Raw genomic sequence first — 17,820 nt, 5'->3', positions numbered from 1 at the left:
CCGCAATGACTCGGCAGTACTCGAAGGAGGATTCCGACCTCATCGAGGAGCTCGAGAAGCTGGCGAAGAAGAATCGCAAGCTCGTCAAGTCCACCGTCCATCCATGCCCTGCGGATCCCAACATCAAGGTCCGGAGCTGGAAGATGGATGAGTTCAAGTACTACAAGATCCCGTCCCCGTTCCCCACGCTTGCTCGAGGCCTGTTCACCATGGACATGCCTCCGGAGTCCGGAGTGAAGCATAGGATTGTGGCGCGTGGATACGACAAGTTCTTCAATATCGGAGAGGTGCCTTGGACGACGGTGCGTGGCTTTGCATCCGCTGACTTTCTCGTACTGATCGGCGCACAGTGGCAATCGCTAGAAGCACACACAGCAGCGCCTTATACCCTCTCACTCAAGTCGAACGGTTGCATCATCTTCATCGCTGCGCTCACCGAGGACAAGCTTCTCGTTACGTCGAAACACGCTGTTGGACCCATTCGCGAAAAGAAGGAAGGCGAGGAGGAAGAGAAAACACGCACCCATGCGGAGGTCGGCGAGCAGTGGCTGCGCAAGTACCTCTCTAAAAAGAATCGTACAGAAGCAGAACTAGCCAAGGTCCTGTGGGACAACAACTGGACTGCGGTCGCCGAGGTACGTACTTTGCTATCCTTCTCGATCGCCTGCTCATCACTTCCAGCTCTGCGATGATAGCTTCGAGGAACACGTCCTCCGAATCCCTCCAGAGCTCACCGGCCTCCACCTCCACGGCATCAACGTCGCCACAAAACACTTCAAGACGCTCTCCCAATCTGAGGTCGACAAGTTCGCCGAGGAATGGGGCTTCATCCGCACGCTCTCCACCACAGTCAACACCATCCCCGAGGTGCGCGCCTTCACCGATGAAGTTTCGAAGACCGGCGTCTGGCAGGGTCAGCCCGTCGAGGGCTTCGTCGTACGCACGCACGTCACCGAGCCGCCAACAAAAGGCAAGGCGGATCCCTCGGTCTCCCCGTACGAACCCGGTTCGTCATTCTTCTTCAAAGTCAAGTTCGACGAGCCCTACATGATGTATCGCGACTGGCGCGAGGTCACCAAGGGCCTGCTCACCGCGCACAAGAAGGGCGAGATGTCTGCGAAGAACGTGTACAAGTCGAAGATGCGCCGCGCGGAGACGCGCGTGTATGTATCCTGGGTCATACCAGAGATCAAGCGCAATCCGGAGGCGTTCGCGCAGTACATGAATAATCGGGGCATCATCGCGACGCGGGACATGTTTCTAGAGTGGCTGAAGACGCCGGAAGGGCAGGAGGCGCTGGCGCGGGAGAAGGCCGAGAGACCCGCTGAGGCGCTGCCCGAGGCGAAGGGGGAGCTGAGTGCAGGGAAGAAGGCCTTCGGGAAGACCGTCATTGTGCCCGTCGCGATTCCTGGATGCGGGAAGACCGCGGTCGCTGTCGCCTTGACGCACATCTTCGGCTTCGGCCACACGCAGAGCGACGATGCGCCGGGGAAGAAAGGCGCCGTCACCTTCATCAAGAACGTCAAAAAACTGCTCGAGACCCACGACGTCGTCATCGCGGACAAGTGCGTCTTTTATCTCTGCTCTTTCCTTACACTCCAACTAACATTCACCAGGAACAACCACCTGAAGCAACATCGCCAGGCCCTCCGCGACGCCACCAAGGACATGACCCCACCCGTCCGGCTGCTTGCTTTGAATTGGGCGCTCGACAAGCCGAACGCGACCATCCACCGCATCTGCGGCGATCGCATCATGGCGCGCGGCGAGAACCACCAGACGCTGCGCGCGGACAAGGCGAAGTCGCACGAGGACGTGCTCTGGATGTTCATCAACAACACAGAGGAGCTGAGCGACACCGAGGTCGATGCAGTCGTGGACATGGACATGGCAGACCTGCTGGAGGACGCGGTGAAGCGGGCCGTGGAGGGGGTGGTGAGGGTTTTGGGGCTGGAGATGCCGGGGGAGGAGAAGATTAGGGAGGGCGTACAGGCGGCGTTGGGGTATAAGCCAATCCTCAAGAAAACGGAGGGGGAGCAGAAGGCGGCGGACAAGGGAAAGAAGGAGGCCGGTGGCAAAGGGAAGGGCAAGCAGGAAAAAGAGGAGAACCAGGAAAAGGCGACCGAGAAGCCCAAGTCCACCAAGCCGCCCCGCTACTTCGGTCTCCTCGCCGAGATCGACCTGAAGAAGACGCTCGAGGCAGCCTTCGACGCGCAGCCCGAGCACGCCGGCTTCTGGCGCGAGCTCACCAAGGCGAGCCGCGTCACTGGGCGCCCGCACGTCACTATCGTGCACTCGAAGAACCTTCCTGCAGAGGGTGAGCTCTGGGCGCGCTGCCGCGCCCTCCACGAGCTCGATGTGCCGCCCTTGTTCCGCTTCAAGGTCACGCACGTCGTCTGGGACGGGCGAGTGATGGCGCTGCCGGTGGAGGACCTCACGCTGGATGAGGAGACCGGGCAGGGCCAGGAGGGCGCGGAGTTCGTGGCGAAGCTCAACCACGAGACGCGCGAGCGGCTGCATGTGACGGTGGGGACGCGGTCTGCAAACGTGAATCCGGTGGAGGCGAAGTTCATGGTGGAGAAGTGGAGGAAGGGGGAGAGGAAGGAGGTGTCTTCGATCGAGTTGAAGGAGCCGCTGGTGGTTAAGGGAAGGATCAAGGGGTTGATGCAATGAGCTGAGCCGTGGGGGGAGAGTTAGGACGAACCAACACGACTGTATCATAGCACAAGACTGAGGACCTTCTGTATTCTTACTACTCATAACGTTAACGATGCTCATGATTGGACTCGAAAATCGGACAACAATGCGTGTAAAGTCGTATCTGGATGTGATTGTCGCTGAGCGTCCGTCGTAATCAGAAGCAGGCAAGTGGAGGATGCTGTAGAAGACTAGCCGAAATACAGCGACTTGAGCTGCTTTTCGACGGCGTCTGGGGACATCTTGATATCTGTGCGTAGCTACAGTCAACCACAAGACGACATGGGCTTCAAGAAATTTCTTACACTTCTGTGGGTCTGCAAGCGTTGCCCAACATCAGCCACGGCAATAGTGGTGAAAAGGAAAAACGCACTCTTGCTAAACTCCTTCTCGCGCTGCTTGTTCGTGAATTTCTGCAGCGCCGGCACCACCAGCTTGATCACATCCTCCCCAATACTCTCCCTCGCCGCCGGATCGTCCTCCAGCACCCGCGCATACTTGTGCCGCTCCAGCACCTCCTCCAGCAGATCGAAGAAGCGCGTGAACTTCTCCTTCGCGGCCGTCTTGCCCTTCTCCTTCGGGTCGTCCGCAAGCGCCTGCATGAGCGGGGAAAAGTTCGCGTCGAAGTAGCCGGCCTTTGCCGTGCGGAAGTTCGAGTCGAGCATGTTGGTGGTGGGCGGGGAGAGGAGGTTACGGAGGGATTCGTGTCGCGGCTCGAGGATGATGTTCTGCCGGAGGTAGGAGATGTTGTTGAGGAGGAAGATAGCGCCGAGGGCGGGTCGGCTGTGCGTTTTCGAGAGGTCGGTCAGGCTCTTTACGGTGGTCATCACGACGTCGACTGTTTGCTTATGTCAAAAAGGGGTACACACAACGAGATTTTGGTAGGCACTTACAGATATAGTGCTGGAGCAGGACCTGCTCGTCGCCCTCGCCGGACTTGCCGCCAGTCACCTTCAGTCCGTCGCCCATCTTCCAATTCCCATCGCCCAACGTCACCAGCGCTGTGCCGACCGCCGCTTGCACCTCAGGCAGGCGATCCATGTATTGCACGACCTGTAATGGGCATCTCGCGTCAGCGTCTGCGTGCGCGCTCAGGCTTCGCCATAGACCGGGCCCTGCGCACCGAAGTGGTGAAGTCAGCGAGTCCAGTGCTCATGTTCGCGCCCTTGCCCATCGACGCCATCCGCAGATCAGCCAGAAACTCGGGGAAACTGCGTAAGCACACCGCGCGCAGGGCGTGCAGGCCGTCCTTCAGCTCGTTCGAGTCCTTGCGCTTCTCTGCGCCACGCCGGGAGAGGAGCCGGTCCCAGCGCGTCTGGAGGGCGGCGAGGGACTCGTAGGACGAGAGCGCGAGGAAGGTGTGTTTGTGCAGGGAGCGCTTGATGAAGGCTATTAGCGACGTCACGGTGGTGCTGAAGAGCACTAAAACAGGGTTCAGCAGGGTGTTGTAGGCAGACGCGATAAGGGCGGGCGCTGTCAGCGGCGCGAGGTCTACAAGATAGCCATACTCTTCCTGCAAGGAGTAAGTGGTCAGCGATGCCACTCAATTGAGGCGGCTCGCGCCGCCGCGAACGCACCTCGGCGACGCTTAGCAGCGACTGTGCCCAATAGCCGAACTCTTTGCCAGCGTTCAGGCTATCGATGGTGTCTGCGCGGTCCAGGACGCGCTTCGCTTCGCTCTCAAGGCACTTCCTCGCCCACGCCCCGCGCATCTCCGCGTACCCCTTCTGCGCCTCTTTGAGCGTCGACATGATCGTCTTCGCCGCCGGATGCGACGGATGGGTTGCAGGCAGCGGCAGCGTGCGCAAGAACCGGACGAGCGGGTTGAGCGACGTTAGAATATCCTCTGGGAACAGGTCCGCCGTCACGTCTGTTCCTGGCGGTGGAGAGACGCCAGCGGAGGCTTCCGCGACGAGCTTCGTGTAGAGCTGGGTGAGCTTCTTAGCCCCTGTCTCTACCAAGTGAGCCTGATAGACGTCCGTGAGCGCGCGTACCCTTGTCAATGGAAGGCACTGCGAACCGTCTGCAAGGTATCTTGGTCCGACTGCTTGAATGCGATAGAAGCATTCAAACGCTCGACTACGTCAGTGTAGACGCTCAGCTGGCCTGGCTGAGGCCTAGAGAAGGTCAAAAGGAGTGTAGTAAAGATGATTGTGCCAAGACTTACCCTCTTGAGATCAAGGAGAACTCGGCTTCTATGCCTTCATGACTACTTGCGACCTCGTCTATCTTCAGCAGCGCCTTCTCAATGTCTGCGGGGTTCATGCCTTGAGAGATACGCGCTAAGCGGGGGAGACTTACTGTTCGCTCGGCGGTTCAAAATCTGTGTTGACGTGTACAACGGCAGGATTGACTTCTCCAGTCGTGCTAATCGTGTGTCAAAGCTATCCAGTATTGCTGATATTGTGAGCTTGAGCCAAATATATTTCTGATAGACCTACATGTCATACGATGGGATATCTGCCGCGTCTTATTGAGGTTCTGCTCCAGCTGCAAAAACAATCTAAGATTCGGTCGCCTCGCTAGACTTTTAGCATATTTACCAGCTCAATCTCTGCGCTCTCATCATCCATATTGCGCTGATATGCTCAGCTTAGCTGCGCGCGCGACGGTGTCCAAGGATGGTGAAGGTGCGGTTGAAGTTGTGACCACTGATGGTCGCCACGCGGCCACAAAATCCGGATCCGCCGGGCCGTCCATCGGAAGTAGCCGAAGTTGAATCTCGGAGATAGCCGGCGCTCGTTATCCTGAACTTCCATGACCTAAACATCGTTGTGCAACTCAGGATGCTATCCAGTCCACTCCGGGGGCCGCAACTCTCTTCGTACGCTCTGCTGTGGCTTTACAGCATCTACTCAGCGAAGTCTCGTGCTGGCCTCATCAAGAAACCCGGATGCATTGATTCCGCTTGAAAATGTCACGCGGCTGTTGCGTCGAGGGCGTGTCAGCCGGCTCTATTGACGAATATCCCAGGCTTCTCATCCACTCCTTCTTCGGTCACTCAATACCCAACAGTGTCCTCGTCTTATCTATCAGAAGGTGCTCTCGCGCCGTACGTTTCCGGTTCATACTCGAGCACGCGAACAGGCGTGTGCAGCCGTAAACAGAATTTCACCCACTCAGAGCTCGGATGGTGCTGGACCTAGCGGCGAGTGCGTGCTTGCGGCGGCCACTGTCCGAAAGCATACTGTTGAATGCCAAGCTCATGTTCGGAAGACAGCCATCCACGCGAGCAGCGCCTGAGTCTCGTCGTTGGCCACCAGGAAACCCCCTACAACGACAACTCCAAAGCACATGTAAACATCTTTTGGGGTCTACAACGCATCGTCTTCTTCAGCTTCTACATCCCGCGGCAATATCGCTGAAGGCGAGTCATCATAATCGACCGACAATTGCCGTACTGATATTGTTGCCAAAGTTACGCCCCGATATCTCCTGGCTTATCCTGTCTTCAGGAAGCTATCCCGATATCTTCTAGCGCCCTATCAAGGCCATTCTGGGCGCAATGTCCCCGCAACCCCAGAGTGTGCTCTGCCCCTTATCTGTCGGCGCTTCATCATGTCCATGGCAATTATTCTTGACGCGATCACATCTAACGTGCGCCGTGCTTCTATCTTCCTCATCGTCGAGGAGTCGCATGCATTGCCGGCGGACTGCATGGCGAACCATGAGCTAGCCCGTCACTGCCCGTCCTACCTCGCGTATATAAGCCTTCGAGAGGTGGGCCCAACTCTCCAGGAAGCCTCCTTCACCGGTTCGCCTCCCCTAGCACACGTCCTCCAGCCTCGGTCTTCGTACGCTATCAGCCAGCAGTCATGTTCTCCTTCGGCAAGATGCTCAACAGCGTTGTGCTGGCTCTGGCGTGCTCGTCCTTGACGAGTGCTGCTCCGTACAGCCCGACCGTGAAGTACAGCACCCACCGTACTCGCGAGATTGGCAGCCTCAAGGTCGAGTCGTACCACCCCCCTACGACGTACAAGGTGAGCATTCTTCCCGCGCGCAGCATGAATTTCCGCAGTGTGCTCATTACTCTTGTAGACCTACGGCAAGGGTTTGGACGATGTTCACGCTGCGCGCGTCAAGCGCGACGGTATCGAGGCCGCATCGACCTCCTTCGTCGCGTCGCAGCTCAGCGTGGACGAGAGTGCTGTTAGCTACCGGTCCGGCTACCAGGGCCCCGCCGCCCAGTACGCGTACATCCGCCAGAGCCACGTACGTCATGATCTTCATCCGGAAAGCCCGACTCTCTCAACTTCTCGCAGGAGAACATCCCCTTCGCGAACGCTGTGGCCAACGTCGCATTCAAGGGCGACAAGGTTGTTTCCTTCGGCCATTCCTTCGTTTCCACGGGTGCGCTTCTTTCACATGTACCTTTTACCCCGTGTTTTGCTGATATTCTTTCGTCGCACAGACAAGATCGCGGACTCGAAGCCCACGGTCGAGATCGACTCGTTCATCGGCGACATCGAGTCGCAGCTGAACGGCAAGTTCAACGACTACAAGTCGCTCGAGTACCTCGCGAAGCAGGATGGCAGCGTCGCGCTCGTGCACGTCGTGCAGATCCGCAACGAGGAGACCAACGCGTGGTACGAGGCGATGGTCGACGCGCACTCCGGCGAGCTCGTCTCCATCACGGACTTCGTCGCCGACGCGTCGTACACCGTCGTCCCCATCAACAAGCAGGACCCGACCGAGGGCATCGAGACGCTCGAGGACCCCGCGATCGAGGCCGCGTCGCCCAACGGGTGGCACAGCGATGGCGACAGCACGACCACCGACACGAGCGGCAACAACGTGATTGCGTACAAGGGCTCGCAGAGCTCGGGTACCACGGAGCAGAGCGCCGATGGTCAGGTCTTTGACTACGAGTACGACACCAGCGTGGCGCCGACGGAGGGCAAGAACGTGGAGGCCGCCACCACGAACTCCTTCTACATCATGAACACCCTCCACGATATCGCCTACCTGTAAGCATGGCTTGCTTGGGATTTTGCATGCATCATCTGACCTTGTTGCAGCTATGGCTTCACCGAGGAGGCATACAACTTCCAGAATGACAACTTCGGCAAGGGTGGCGAGGACGGTGACCGTGTGGTATGTTCTCTCTCTCGAGATCCATTTTGCTCTTGCTGATAGCTTTCCTAGCTCATGTCTGTGCAGGACAGCAGCGGCACTGACAACGCCAACTTTGCCACTCCCCCCGATGGCCAGTCCGGCCAGTGCCGGATGTACATCTGGGACTACACCAGCGTCAGTAACGTTTATCGTCCCTTTTCAACTCGTATTGACGACCCTGCAGACCTACCGCGACGGTGACGTCGAGAACGACATTCCCGTGCACGAGGGCACTCACGGCATCACCAACCGCCTGACCGGCGGCGGCACCGGTCGCTGCCTCCAGACCACCGAGGCCGGTGGCATGGGCGAAGGCTGGTCGGACGCCTTCGCCGAGTGGACCGAGTGGGACAGCGAGGAGATCACCGACTTCACCATGGGCGTCTGGGTCACCGGCAGCGAGGCCGGCATCCGCACGCACCCCTACTCGACGTCCGCGGACACGAACCCGCTGCGCTACTCGTCCATCCAGGAGCTCAACGAGGTGCACGACATCGGCGAGGTGTGGGCGAACATGCTGCACAATGTGTACGCGGAGCTGGTGGGCGAGTACGGCTGGACGGCGGACTTCAAGACGAACCCGGACAGCGACGCGGGCAACGTCGTCTACGCGCACCTCTTCATCGACGCGCTGTCCCTGCAGCCTTGCAACCCGACTCGTGAGTGGAGCAGCTCTGCATTAAGAAACGGCTCACTAACTCCATCATCCAGTCCCCACTGCTCGCGATGCCTGGATTCAGGCCGACGAGAACCGCTACGATGGACAGCACGTCTGCACCGTCTGGAAGGCCTTCGCCAGCCGCGGTCTCGGTGTCGATGCCGCCGACTACACCGACGACGACTCTGTCCCCGCTGAGTGCCAGTAGGCGCTCAGATCTCACGACGAGTGACTTCACGGACTCTAATGGCTTTTTATGAACTATTTGGAATCACTACTGTATATGTACAGCATGTACACCTGGATTGGAAACGACGCAATATAGGGTTGATGATGTCTCTTCTGAATGGAGAATGGTCTCGTTGAAGAACCTTAGGATCGGTGCTGGTCCAAAAAGCTGAGTCTCGGCCTGAGGGTGAGGAGGAGAAGTGTGACGCAGTGACCAACCATCACGCGCCTCCTGGTCATTCACGTCCATGGCTTCTACTCCAACGGCCGTGCTGCATAACGCAGACGTTGACCTCGGGACCTACGAAAGCCAACCCCTGCTCTTTCCCCCTTCCCAATTGCACGGTAGGTTTGAATAACCGCGCTTCCGAGTTCTCAATTATCACCCCCATCGCTTCAGCATCCGACCACTTGGGCTACAATCATGCCGGAGCTCCCTCCCCTCGTACCTATGTCCACCGACGGGCAACCTGCCGACCAGAATCAGCCAGAGGAGACACCCGAGCCCGTACCGATCACCGAGCAGGAAGTAGGAGAGTACCGCGAGCAGGACCGCTTCCTCCCCGTGCGTTTATACCTCAAGCATAATGCACCCGGCTCTGACCTTACCGCGTCCCCAGATCGCCAACGTCGCACGCATCATGAAAGCCTCCGTGCCCCCCACCGCCAAGATCGCGAAAGACGCGAAGGAGTGCGTGCAAGAGTGCGTCAGCGAGTTCATCTCCTTCGTCACCTCCGAGGCCGCGGAGCGCTGCCAGCTGGAGAAGCGCAAGACGGTGGGGGGCGAGGATATCCTGCATGCGATGACCGCCCTGGGGCTGGAGAACTATGCGGAGACGCTGAAGATCCATCTGGCCAAGTTGAGGGCGGTATGTCCTCTGACTTGGTTCACCTCATCTCATCTAACGTCTTGCCTCAGCATCAAGCGAACAACACCGGCGTCGACGACAATGATCATGAGATACACATACCCCCGCCTCCGAGCACGCAGAGAACTCCATGACCGACTTCGCTTGACCTGGGCTCGGGATTATCGTTATTCTTATCCTACTTCCCCTCGCAGTGTTTGCCCTGTACATGTCTGCATAATGATACAATTTATGTCGTATGATATATGATATACGCTCTATGGCCGCTGTACTCCTCGATTATGCCCGCCAGAATTCCGCTCCCGCACCTGGCCTGCCCGCGTTGCCTCCTCGCGCACCATTTCGCCCTCTTTCTGCCACTGCTCCTTCTCATACTCGTCATACTCTTCCCGTGCATCTATCCATCGCTCCTGCACGTCGCGGACGTCGCTGAGTGGCCCCTTCATGGGGCCCGCGGCAGCGGACATCAAGGCGTACGTGTTAGGTTGTTGGGTGATTGGTGCGCCCGACATGTCGACAGTCCCTGGAGGTTGCTGACCTGCCTGACCGGCGGTTGGCGGGACGTAGACATATCCTGTCGCACGGTCTATTGCTCTCGATAGGTGCATCATCGAGTTTTTGTCCTAGAAGGGACAGCATGAGCTCACGCAAAGCACAGAGATAAAATTGAGCAACCTCAACTGCGAGCGTCTCGAAGCCGACAAGGCTGTAGTCCTCAATCAAGGAAATGATGGCCATGTTCATGGACGCAAATCGTGGTGGTGAAGACGCCGAAAGCGAATTTTCCAGGTAGGTCAGATCCTGTACCTCCGTGTAGAAGTCAAGATTGAAGTCTGCACAGTGATCAGCCATTCAGTCAGGACTAAGTAACGAAGTATCCTCACCAAGTTCGCCATACTGAGCCAGCAAGTCGACCTTCGACAAGACGTTGATATGCGGCAATTCCAGGTGAAGCATGGTCCGCAATGATAGGAGCAGCACGGACACGTATTTTGACGCGTCTGTCACATAGTGCGCATCGCAAAGGTGCACCGCGGCCAACTAAGTCGATATGAGAGGACACCTAGCGGCAGAAGGTAAAACACCGTACTCTGAAGCCCGCTTTTGCCAGCTTGCCAATGATATTCTTCACGCTATCATGATTTGTGCTGAGCTCGACTTGACCCGGCAAGTCGAAGAGGACATAAGCGTCTTTCCCCAGCGCCTGCAGCCGTTCCTCCAGCCAGTCAAAGTTGGCCTCCAGGTATTCCATGCAGTACAAGAGGCCGCCATTCGGACCAAGGCCGTGCTCATCCATCACATCTTGAAGGGTTATCAGAGAAGATATGTCAATTGCGCAGGGATAAGGTATGGTCTCGTTGGCGGGGTCAAGGTTCACGATGGAGATGGGGCGTTTCAAAGCAGTGAAGAGCTGATGTTTGCCATAGCAGTACGTCGATTTTCCGCTCCCGGGAGAGCCGCACACGACTTCGCCAAAAGGCATGCAGGAGGAGATGGGGGTCGAGGACAAGAAAGAGCGTGATGTGACCAACGTTGAGTCACAGTGTTATAAGCATGTGACCGTGCGGACTTGCATTTTCACCCCTCCTTGCGACTAACCACCGTTTGCCTGGCCAGGTAGTCGGCAGCGTAGGCTCGTAGCAGTATATAGCCGTGGTAGTGAACTACTATCTCGTTGCTTCAATTGCTATTGCCTAGGTAAGGTCTTCTCACGTCTTTTCGCTGCCGTTCCTCCGTTTTGACGCCCATTCGTTAGGCGCTGTTATACTTCTGACATCTTTCCGCATTTTTCTCTTCTACCCACGTCTCAGCATCGGTCGTCGACTGTCTCAGATGGATCCCTCTACGACGCGAATTAAGATAGAGCGCCTACGCGAACACTACGTTCGCAAATACGCTGAGCAATGCAACGAACTGCTCAAGGAGCATAGGGCTGAATATGCTGCTGAAGCCTCTCTTCTCTTGCAAGGGTCGTCTACGACTATGTGCACTAAGGCCATGAACGTGCAACAGGCCGATGAGATTGAGCGAACCGGCTTCGACAGCAGCCCCATATCGGAGCTTACACCGACTTTGAGGAGCGTCTTTGGACACCAGCATCTATATCCCGTGCAGGAGCAGTGCGTGTTACACCTACTGCTTCTTTGGCATGCTTGTTGACCTTCTTTCGCCTCAAGGGCGATCAAGGCAAGCATGGCGGGACACGACGTTCTCCTCGTCACGGCGACTGGTTTGCTCTACCTCCTTCACCTGTATCTGCTCCTGAACACCCCTTCAGGAGGAGGCAAGTCCTTGACCTATCAGCTGCCTGCGATCCTGCGTCCCGGTTGCACCTTGGTCATCTCGCCAACAATATCTCTCGTTCTCGACCAGCTCCACATCGCCCAGAGGCTTCAAAGTGCGATAAATATTGAACCTATCATGTTGTATCTCTGACAGTGTTTCCCTATCAAGTCGAAGCCGTCGGATTGGCGTCGACAACACCGGTCGAAGAAATTCGGACTATCAAAGCGCGTCTTCGAGCCATGGCTGACCATACCTTACCCAAGCACGTACCGCCTATCAAGATTTGTTACGCGACGGTAGGATTGGTTTTTGGAGTATGCAACAGTTCTCACCATCCTTGCTACCCGTTGCTTCTAGCCCGAGCGGGTCGACGTGGACGAGTCTCTGAAGACCATCCTTTCGGCACTCGCACAAAACAATTTACTGGGTAGGGCAAACAACTAGCGCCTCACATTGGTAACAAAATTCTCTGCCAGCGCGTATCGTTATCGACGAGGCCCACTGCGTCGCTGACATGGGCCACAAATTCCGGTGATTAAATCTTGTAATTCTCTGGGCGCGACGTTACCTTACGCATCTCTCGTAGCGCATCTTACTCGAAGTTGGACAAGCTACGCGACCTATGCCCCGATGTTCCCGTTCTCTGCCTGACTGCAACGTGCACGCGCAAGTCTTGGTCAGAAATCTCGAGGGTGCTGAAGCTTGGCCCTATTTGTGACGGTAAGGGATAGGCTCGAATTTGGATTGTACGTTGACATTCTCTTCAGTGGCAACGCCCTCACGCACATTGTTTCTCTCGGCACCCCTGGAACGCCCCAATCTGCTCTATCGCGTGATCCCCAAGCCGCGGCTGGACAAACAACTACCGGAGGTCATGGCGCACTTCATACTCGACAACTACCTAGGGCAATCCGGGATCATCTACTGCCCTACGAAAGCCTGGGCTGTCACGGTACGAAAGGGCCTCGCGCGCTACAGTGGTGGGCGCATCAAGGCATCGTTCTTTCACAGTGAGGTGGAAACCGGTAAGAAGAAGCAGAGGTACGAGAGGTGGATGCGGGGGGATATACATGTGATGTGCGCAACTTCGGGTTCGTCGTGCTGATATATATTTCCTCATCCGCTGCACCCTCTGACGGAAACTGGTATAGCTTTCGGCCTCGGGATCAACAAGCGCGACGTGCGCTTTGTGATGCACCATACGGTCTGTTCCTCTCCATTGCAAGAAAGGCTAATCACTGACGTGTCCTTTGGACAGATACCGGTACGTGCAAAGAAGCAGTGGAAGCAGTACCTGTGCTCACAACCTTTGTTTCTGATGCACGCCAGCCGACTCTCGAGCAGTACTTCCAAGAGTCCGGCCGCGCGGGACGTGACAACCTGCCTTCCGCCTGCATCCTGTATCACAAGGCACAAGACGCCGCTAACGCAGCTGCACTGATCAAGACTGGGCTGTCCGGTGTTGATGATCGTGCGTTCTTGCAGCATTCACACCGACCGCGATGCTGACTCAAGACCTTGAATCAGTGAGAGGGATGCTGCGGTACGCGCAAGATCTCGTTACTTGCCGCCAGCGCCTACTTGCCCAGTATGCACTTTGACGCACTTAAGGTTTGCTACGGCTGACTCGATACGCAGGTACTTCCTCGATGCGGGCGTACAGACACAAGCGGGGGCTCGATCATCGGGACAGTCGCTACCTGACGCTGAGTGTGGCCGATGCGACAATTGCACGCGCGCGAGAGGCGTTGTTCAGCAACGCAGCGTCGCGGGAGATGCGTGGCTGATTCTGCATGTTCTGCATGAGATTCACGCGCAGGGACAGAAAGTAACCATCAAAGGACTCGCCGAGCTTTCCAGGGGGATGGTCAGGACGAACAAAGTTGCGCTCGTTGGAATGAAGCGGAAACGAAGCGGGACTGACGAGAGGCTTGCGATCGTCGATTTGCGCGCCCTTGGGGGCGCTGTTTCTCCGTGCCTCAATCAAGAGGTACGTGGATGCTGCAACGAGCTGCGGGAGACTGACGCATCGCAAAAGGATTGTGAGCGATTGATTGTACAACTCTTCGTCGACGGTTATCTGGATGGCTTCCTGTATACCACGACGTTCAAGAAGATCCGCAACCAGTACCTGTACATGAAACTAGGGCCGCTCGCGGAGAGGCTCATGGTGCGCTCCTCGCGGGAGGACCTCACCGACATTCAGATCATGCAGCGATATGTGGTCGATGCTGGGCGCAGGCGCGTGAGGCAGAGAACTACTGAGGTGCCGATCAGCACTGGCACCGCTGAGGAGAGCTTTGATGAGGTGGTCAGTCAGGACGAAACGGAAGACGAAGCCATAGTGATGGCTATGGTGATTGAAGATGAGGATGAGGACGTGTAGAGCGCCATTCGATTGCTCCGACGACGCACGACTGCACTTGAACAGAACGTTTGTCTTTTCTGCGCTCGGTGCGCACACATAGATCCTGAACCTCCTCGCTGTTGCACGCTTCATCGGACTAGATTTCCTGCATTACTATCTTGCTTGTATCGTCTTCTTGCTTGTAGTACCTTGCCCTTGCATACTTTCTAATTTTTTGTAGCACTATGATCTTCCGAGCAGGACACTGACTAGCACACTTCTTGTCTGTATTGATACTCTTGACTATATGATACTGGCTACCTATTTTGATACATGCGATAGAGACGACGTTCTCCAAGCCACCCTCACGGTGCTATCAGGCTTAATTCGCCCCTCGGCTTGAGAAGTAGCACCTCAATCAACACTCTGGTTATATGACAGATACAGTCTTCCATTCATTGCTATGCACCAATGAGCTTCAGATTCTCCGAATGTATACTGCCAGAAGCGAACGAACTCGAACTGTGACAGGTCACGCCACTTATGCGTGAGAGAACACGTGCACGTGGCACGCCTCGAGGTGCAGAGCCTTCACCGGATAGCCGGGCTTGAAATTCACGCTCATGCCCGTGGCCTTTCCCTGACCAAGATTTCTCGCCCCACTTCCTCCTTGGGCTCCTTGTCCTCTCTATCTTCTTGCATAACACCCTACTCTCTTGGATATCAGGATGGCAAGCTTTTCCTGGTCGGATACATTGCAGGCATTCACGAGCTGTGTTCCCTGCTTGCGCCCTGGGACGCCTGCTGAGGACGATAACCCCCACGATCCCACTCGCAACCGCGTCCGACGCGCTCGACCTGACGAACTGGAGTCCCTGCTTGCCGATGCAGACTCGACGGACACGGAGGCGGAGACCCTGTCTCTCCATTCCAATCCCGGTGAAGGGCGTAGGCGCCGGAAGAAGAGGAGAGCACGCAACATCACCCTCTGCGGCGTCGATCTCTTCGGAAAGCGACGCCAGGCTATCCAGCTGCCTGAGGACGATGGCGCCCTCTTCGATCCCCGACGTTCGTCCACCACCACCAGTGCTACATTCGACTCGGACGCTGCTTCCCTCGACCCCAGCGACCTCACGCACATCAGCCCCGCCGAGCTTGAGCGGCGTGCGCTCGAAGAGGAGGAGCGCCGTCAGAAGGAGGAGCGTCGCAAGCGCCGACGCGAACGCCGCGAAATGCGCCGCGTAGCGGAGGCGATCGCGGCGGGCGAGCTGCACGACGGGGACGTGCCTGGCTATGAAGGCTACGTGGATACGCAGCCCGCGCCGGCTGCGCGCATGTCCGCATCCCGACGGCTATCCGTAGACGCGTTCGGGCCGTTCCAGCAGGCGCCGAGCCAGAGCCCGATCTTGCCCCAGGATGACGCGGACGAGGCCGACGCGGCTGATCTGGATGGCGGGCTGTACGCGGGGCGCCGGCGCGCGCAGGGCGGGTCGAGCGTGTCGGGCTCGCGTTCGGGCGGGTCGGACTCGCGATCGCGCACGTCGGCGTCGGCATCGCAGCAAGATGCCCAGGCGGACCTCCCTCCCCCTCCCAAGCAGAAGCGCAAGAAGTCAAAGTCGGGCAAGGCGTCGAGCTCGAGCAAGTCGAGCCGCTCGCGCGCTTCAGATACATCCGCGAGCACGACGCAGTCGCCCTCGCTCGTTTCCCCTCATGCGCCGTCCTTCACTGGCGCGCTGCCTCTTGTATACGCCATCTCCGAGCACCCCGCGTCACCGACGGAGGGCGACTTCGACGGCGTCGTCGGCATGGGCCTCGACAGCGCGCCCGCGCAGGCGTATACAAGTGCCGAGCTCAAGCCTAGTGCTGAGCTGAAATCGGGCGCTGGCGGGCTGCACGTCGACGTGAACGGCCTGACGTCGGCTGGGGCTCTCCCGAGCGCGGCGCTGGCTACTGGGATGCCGAGCCCTGGGTTGAGGACCGGAATGCCGAGTCCTGGTTTGGGGGCCGACATGCCCAGCCCTGGGCTTCCGAGCCCGGGACTGGGAGGCGGGCCGCGCCGTCAGTCGAACGCGCGCGACATGGGGGCGTTCCTTGCGAGCAAGTGAAGTCGTCGTTAGACGTCTGCCCTCGCTGTTAGGCGATTGTCCTCGTCGTCAGACGCCTGTCCTCGTTGTCAAACGTCTGTCCTACTCTTGCGCCGCCCCCGGACAGTCTGGTGGATCTACCCGGAATCTCGTCTGTATCATATGCACTCTATATCTATACACCATCTTTATTATCATGACTCCACTATCTTTTACCAGCGAACGCCAGACTACTGTATCCTCCAGCTTCTTTCTGTTGTCTAGTACAGTAGCTGACTCTTATATACCCTGGGTCTTTGTACATGCCGCGAACGAACACGACTTCTCTTGGTTTTTTGAGACATGTCAAGGAACTAAGCAGTTTGCGACTGCGCGCGGGTATCATCTGGGTATCATTGTGAAGGTATCCAGTCCTGCGTATCCTCGTACACATCTACGAACGACTCGAGCTCCGAATCTTCCTTTGCCTCCATATCCTTGAAGAAGTCCTTGCCATAGTCGATGAAGAGCTCGGCGCCGGGCTTAATAGTGCGGTCTGAGATGCACAGAGAGAGGTCAGAAAGTAAGTCCAAAAATGTAACTGGAAAGACGTACTAGCAAATAGCCCAATGCGGGGCTCGCCATTGACGAGCTTGACTAGGTTCGCAGCCATCAGCGGGTCTTTACTTCGATGATAGAGAAAGAAACACACTGTACGCAGCCACATTGTCATGCTCTCGATGATTGACAAACCGCGCCTCATTCCCCGCATGCACAGCGTCGATGCCGAACTGAGGGTTAAGACCGAAAAGGTAGTTGGAGCGCCGATGGATGGCGAGGAGCCTACGACCCAGTAAGCCACGCTTCAAACGCAGAACAGGGACGTTACGCACTCTCGCGACCGAGTAGTCTCGTCGTATACGAGCTCGCCAACGTATTCTGCGCAATCGAATGAACGAGGGCGACTCGAGACATTGAGGGGCAGCGTACCACATATGAGCTCGCCTGCCAATATTCTCTCCGCAGCGAAGACACCTGTACCGAACTGGCTCTTCCGGAGGGTTGTTTTCTGCGAACCAAACTTAGTCACTGTCGAGCATTTGACAATCAACTGACCTTCCGCCTCTTATGCTGAATTTGCGAATTCTTGCAGCGATCGAGCGTATGGTCCCTGCTTGCGCAGCCCAAGCACAACTCGGGATCGCATTCGCGCGACGCGAGATGGCAGGGGCAGGCGCGCTTGTCTGAAGTCACGTCAGTATACAGTAGTCCGATTGTCGGGATGGAGAGCACAAACCTCCACAAGCATGTCCCTCCTCACCCGGCGTACATTTGCAGCCCGTCCAGCGTCGTGTGCCTGACAAACTAATCAGCGACTCTCTTAGTGGATGTGGGGCAAGACTATACACACATTGTAGGTGACATCGACATACACGCGTGCAATGCGCACGGTTTATTGCGCACGGGCAGTCGTTCTTGCGAGTACAGGGACCTACATGACTGCAAGGAGGATTCCTGGTGCGGCGTGAGAAAAGAGTAGGTCGAAAAGAACTCGCC

The 17,820-nt window shown here is 57.1% G+C and overlaps 7 protein-coding genes across 7 annotated transcripts; 4 read left to right on the top strand and 3 right to left on the bottom strand.

Annotated features, from left to right (window-relative positions):
- Positions 1-5: 5 nt before the first annotated feature.
- SCHCODRAFT_02671118 (uncharacterized protein) lies at positions 6-2,673 on the top strand (the record flags this gene model as incomplete). The annotated part of the gene is made up of 3 exons (XM_003028618.2): positions 6-302; positions 351-635; positions 682-2,673. 3 exons carry the CDS (start codon positions 6-8, stop codon positions 2,671-2,673), a joined length of 2,574 nt encoding a protein of 857 aa, XP_003028664.1.
- Positions 2,674-2,888: 215 nt separating this feature from the next.
- On the bottom strand, positions 2,889-5,270 carry SCHCODRAFT_02513216 (uncharacterized protein; the record flags this gene model as incomplete). Its single annotated transcript, XM_003028922.2, has 11 exons — positions 2,889-2,947; positions 3,003-3,014; positions 3,071-3,535; positions 3,591-3,750; positions 3,821-4,210; positions 4,275-4,664; positions 4,718-4,814; positions 4,865-4,949; positions 4,999-5,064; positions 5,139-5,187; positions 5,241-5,270. 11 exons carry the CDS (start codon positions 5,268-5,270, stop codon positions 2,889-2,891), a joined length of 1,803 nt encoding a protein of 600 aa, XP_003028968.1.
- Positions 5,271-6,321: 1,051 nt separating this feature from the next.
- Positions 6,322-8,813, top strand: SCHCODRAFT_02636955 (uncharacterized protein). Its single transcript, XM_003028619.2, has 8 exons — positions 6,322-6,677; positions 6,736-6,909; positions 6,960-7,047; positions 7,109-7,664; positions 7,716-7,791; positions 7,843-7,947; positions 7,997-8,471; positions 8,524-8,813. The coding sequence occupies exons 1-8, from the start codon at positions 6,513-6,515 to the stop codon at positions 8,676-8,678; spliced, it is 1,794 nt and encodes a 597-aa protein (XP_003028665.1). The 5' UTR covers positions 6,322-6,512; the 3' UTR covers positions 8,679-8,813.
- Positions 8,814-8,991: 178 nt separating this feature from the next.
- SCHCODRAFT_02636954 (histone-fold-containing protein) lies at positions 8,992-9,785 on the top strand. The gene is made up of 3 exons (XM_003028620.3): positions 8,992-9,263; positions 9,319-9,567; positions 9,618-9,785. The coding sequence occupies exons 1-3, from the start codon at positions 9,123-9,125 to the stop codon at positions 9,699-9,701; spliced, it is 474 nt and encodes a 157-aa protein (XP_003028666.1). The 5' UTR covers positions 8,992-9,122; the 3' UTR covers positions 9,702-9,785.
- Positions 9,786-9,824: 39 nt separating this feature from the next.
- On the bottom strand, positions 9,825-11,075 carry SCHCODRAFT_02587708 (uncharacterized protein; the record flags this gene model as incomplete). Its single annotated transcript, XM_003028923.2, has 4 exons — positions 10,658-11,075; positions 10,452-10,608; positions 10,243-10,400; positions 9,825-10,190 (listed from the first exon to the last, which is right to left on the bottom strand). Exons 1-4 carry the CDS (start codon positions 11,048-11,050, stop codon positions 9,825-9,827), a joined length of 1,074 nt encoding a protein of 357 aa, XP_003028969.1. The 5' UTR covers positions 11,051-11,075.
- Positions 11,076-11,400: 325 nt separating this feature from the next.
- SCHCODRAFT_02512506 (ATP-dependent DNA helicase) lies at positions 11,401-16,305 on the top strand (the record flags this gene model as incomplete). Its single annotated transcript, XM_050343271.1, has 14 exons — positions 11,401-11,687; positions 11,745-11,797; positions 11,846-11,965; positions 12,022-12,149; positions 12,211-12,280; positions 12,330-12,384; positions 12,440-12,573; positions 12,621-12,944; positions 13,005-13,057; positions 13,183-13,324; positions 13,381-13,441; positions 13,492-13,843; positions 13,892-14,235; positions 14,928-16,305. The coding sequence occupies 14 exons, from the start codon at positions 11,401-11,403 to the stop codon at positions 16,303-16,305; spliced, it is 3,501 nt and encodes a 1,166-aa protein (XP_050198522.1).
- Positions 16,306-16,676: 371 nt separating this feature from the next.
- Positions 16,677-17,777, bottom strand: SCHCODRAFT_02513768 (SET domain-containing protein; the record flags this gene model as incomplete). Its single annotated transcript, XM_050343299.1, has 8 exons — positions 16,677-16,819; positions 16,879-16,920; positions 16,976-17,106; positions 17,157-17,202; positions 17,254-17,332; positions 17,380-17,507; positions 17,561-17,620; positions 17,666-17,777. Coding segments are annotated over 8 exons (741 nt in total), but the record flags the coding sequence as incomplete, so codon positions are not given.
- Between the last annotated feature and the right edge of the window lie 43 nt (positions 17,778-17,820).

Source organism: Schizophyllum commune, assembly GCF_000143185.2.
Source record: "Schizophyllum commune H4-8 unplaced genomic scaffold SCHCOscaffold_10, whole genome shotgun sequence".
Taxonomy (NCBI): domain Eukaryota; kingdom Fungi; phylum Basidiomycota; class Agaricomycetes; order Agaricales; family Schizophyllaceae; genus Schizophyllum; species Schizophyllum commune.
Note: the sequence above shows the minus strand (reverse complement) of the source record. Positions and strands in the feature narration are given on the sequence as shown.

Excerpts from the sequence above, each read along its gene's own strand:
- SCHCODRAFT_02636955 (XM_003028619.2), top strand. The coding sequence starts at position 6,513 with ATGTTCTCCTTCGGCAAGATGCTCAACAGCGTTGTGCTGGCTCTGGCG. Across the intron at positions 6,910-6,959 it reads CGTACATCCGCCAGAGCCAC|GAGAACATCCCCTTCGCGAA; the intron begins GTACGTCATGAT and ends AACTTCTCGCAG. Across the intron at positions 7,048-7,108 it reads CCATTCCTTCGTTTCCACGG|ACAAGATCGCGGACTCGAAG; the intron begins GTGCGCTTCTTT and ends TTCGTCGCACAG.
- SCHCODRAFT_02636954 (XM_003028620.3), top strand. The coding sequence starts at position 9,123 with ATGCCGGAGCTCCCTCCCCTCGTACCTATGTCCACCGACGGGCAACCT. Across the intron at positions 9,264-9,318 it reads AGCAGGACCGCTTCCTCCCC|ATCGCCAACGTCGCACGCAT; the intron begins GTGCGTTTATAC and ends CCGCGTCCCCAG. Across the intron at positions 9,568-9,617 it reads ATCTGGCCAAGTTGAGGGCG|CATCAAGCGAACAACACCGG; the intron begins GTATGTCCTCTG and ends GTCTTGCCTCAG.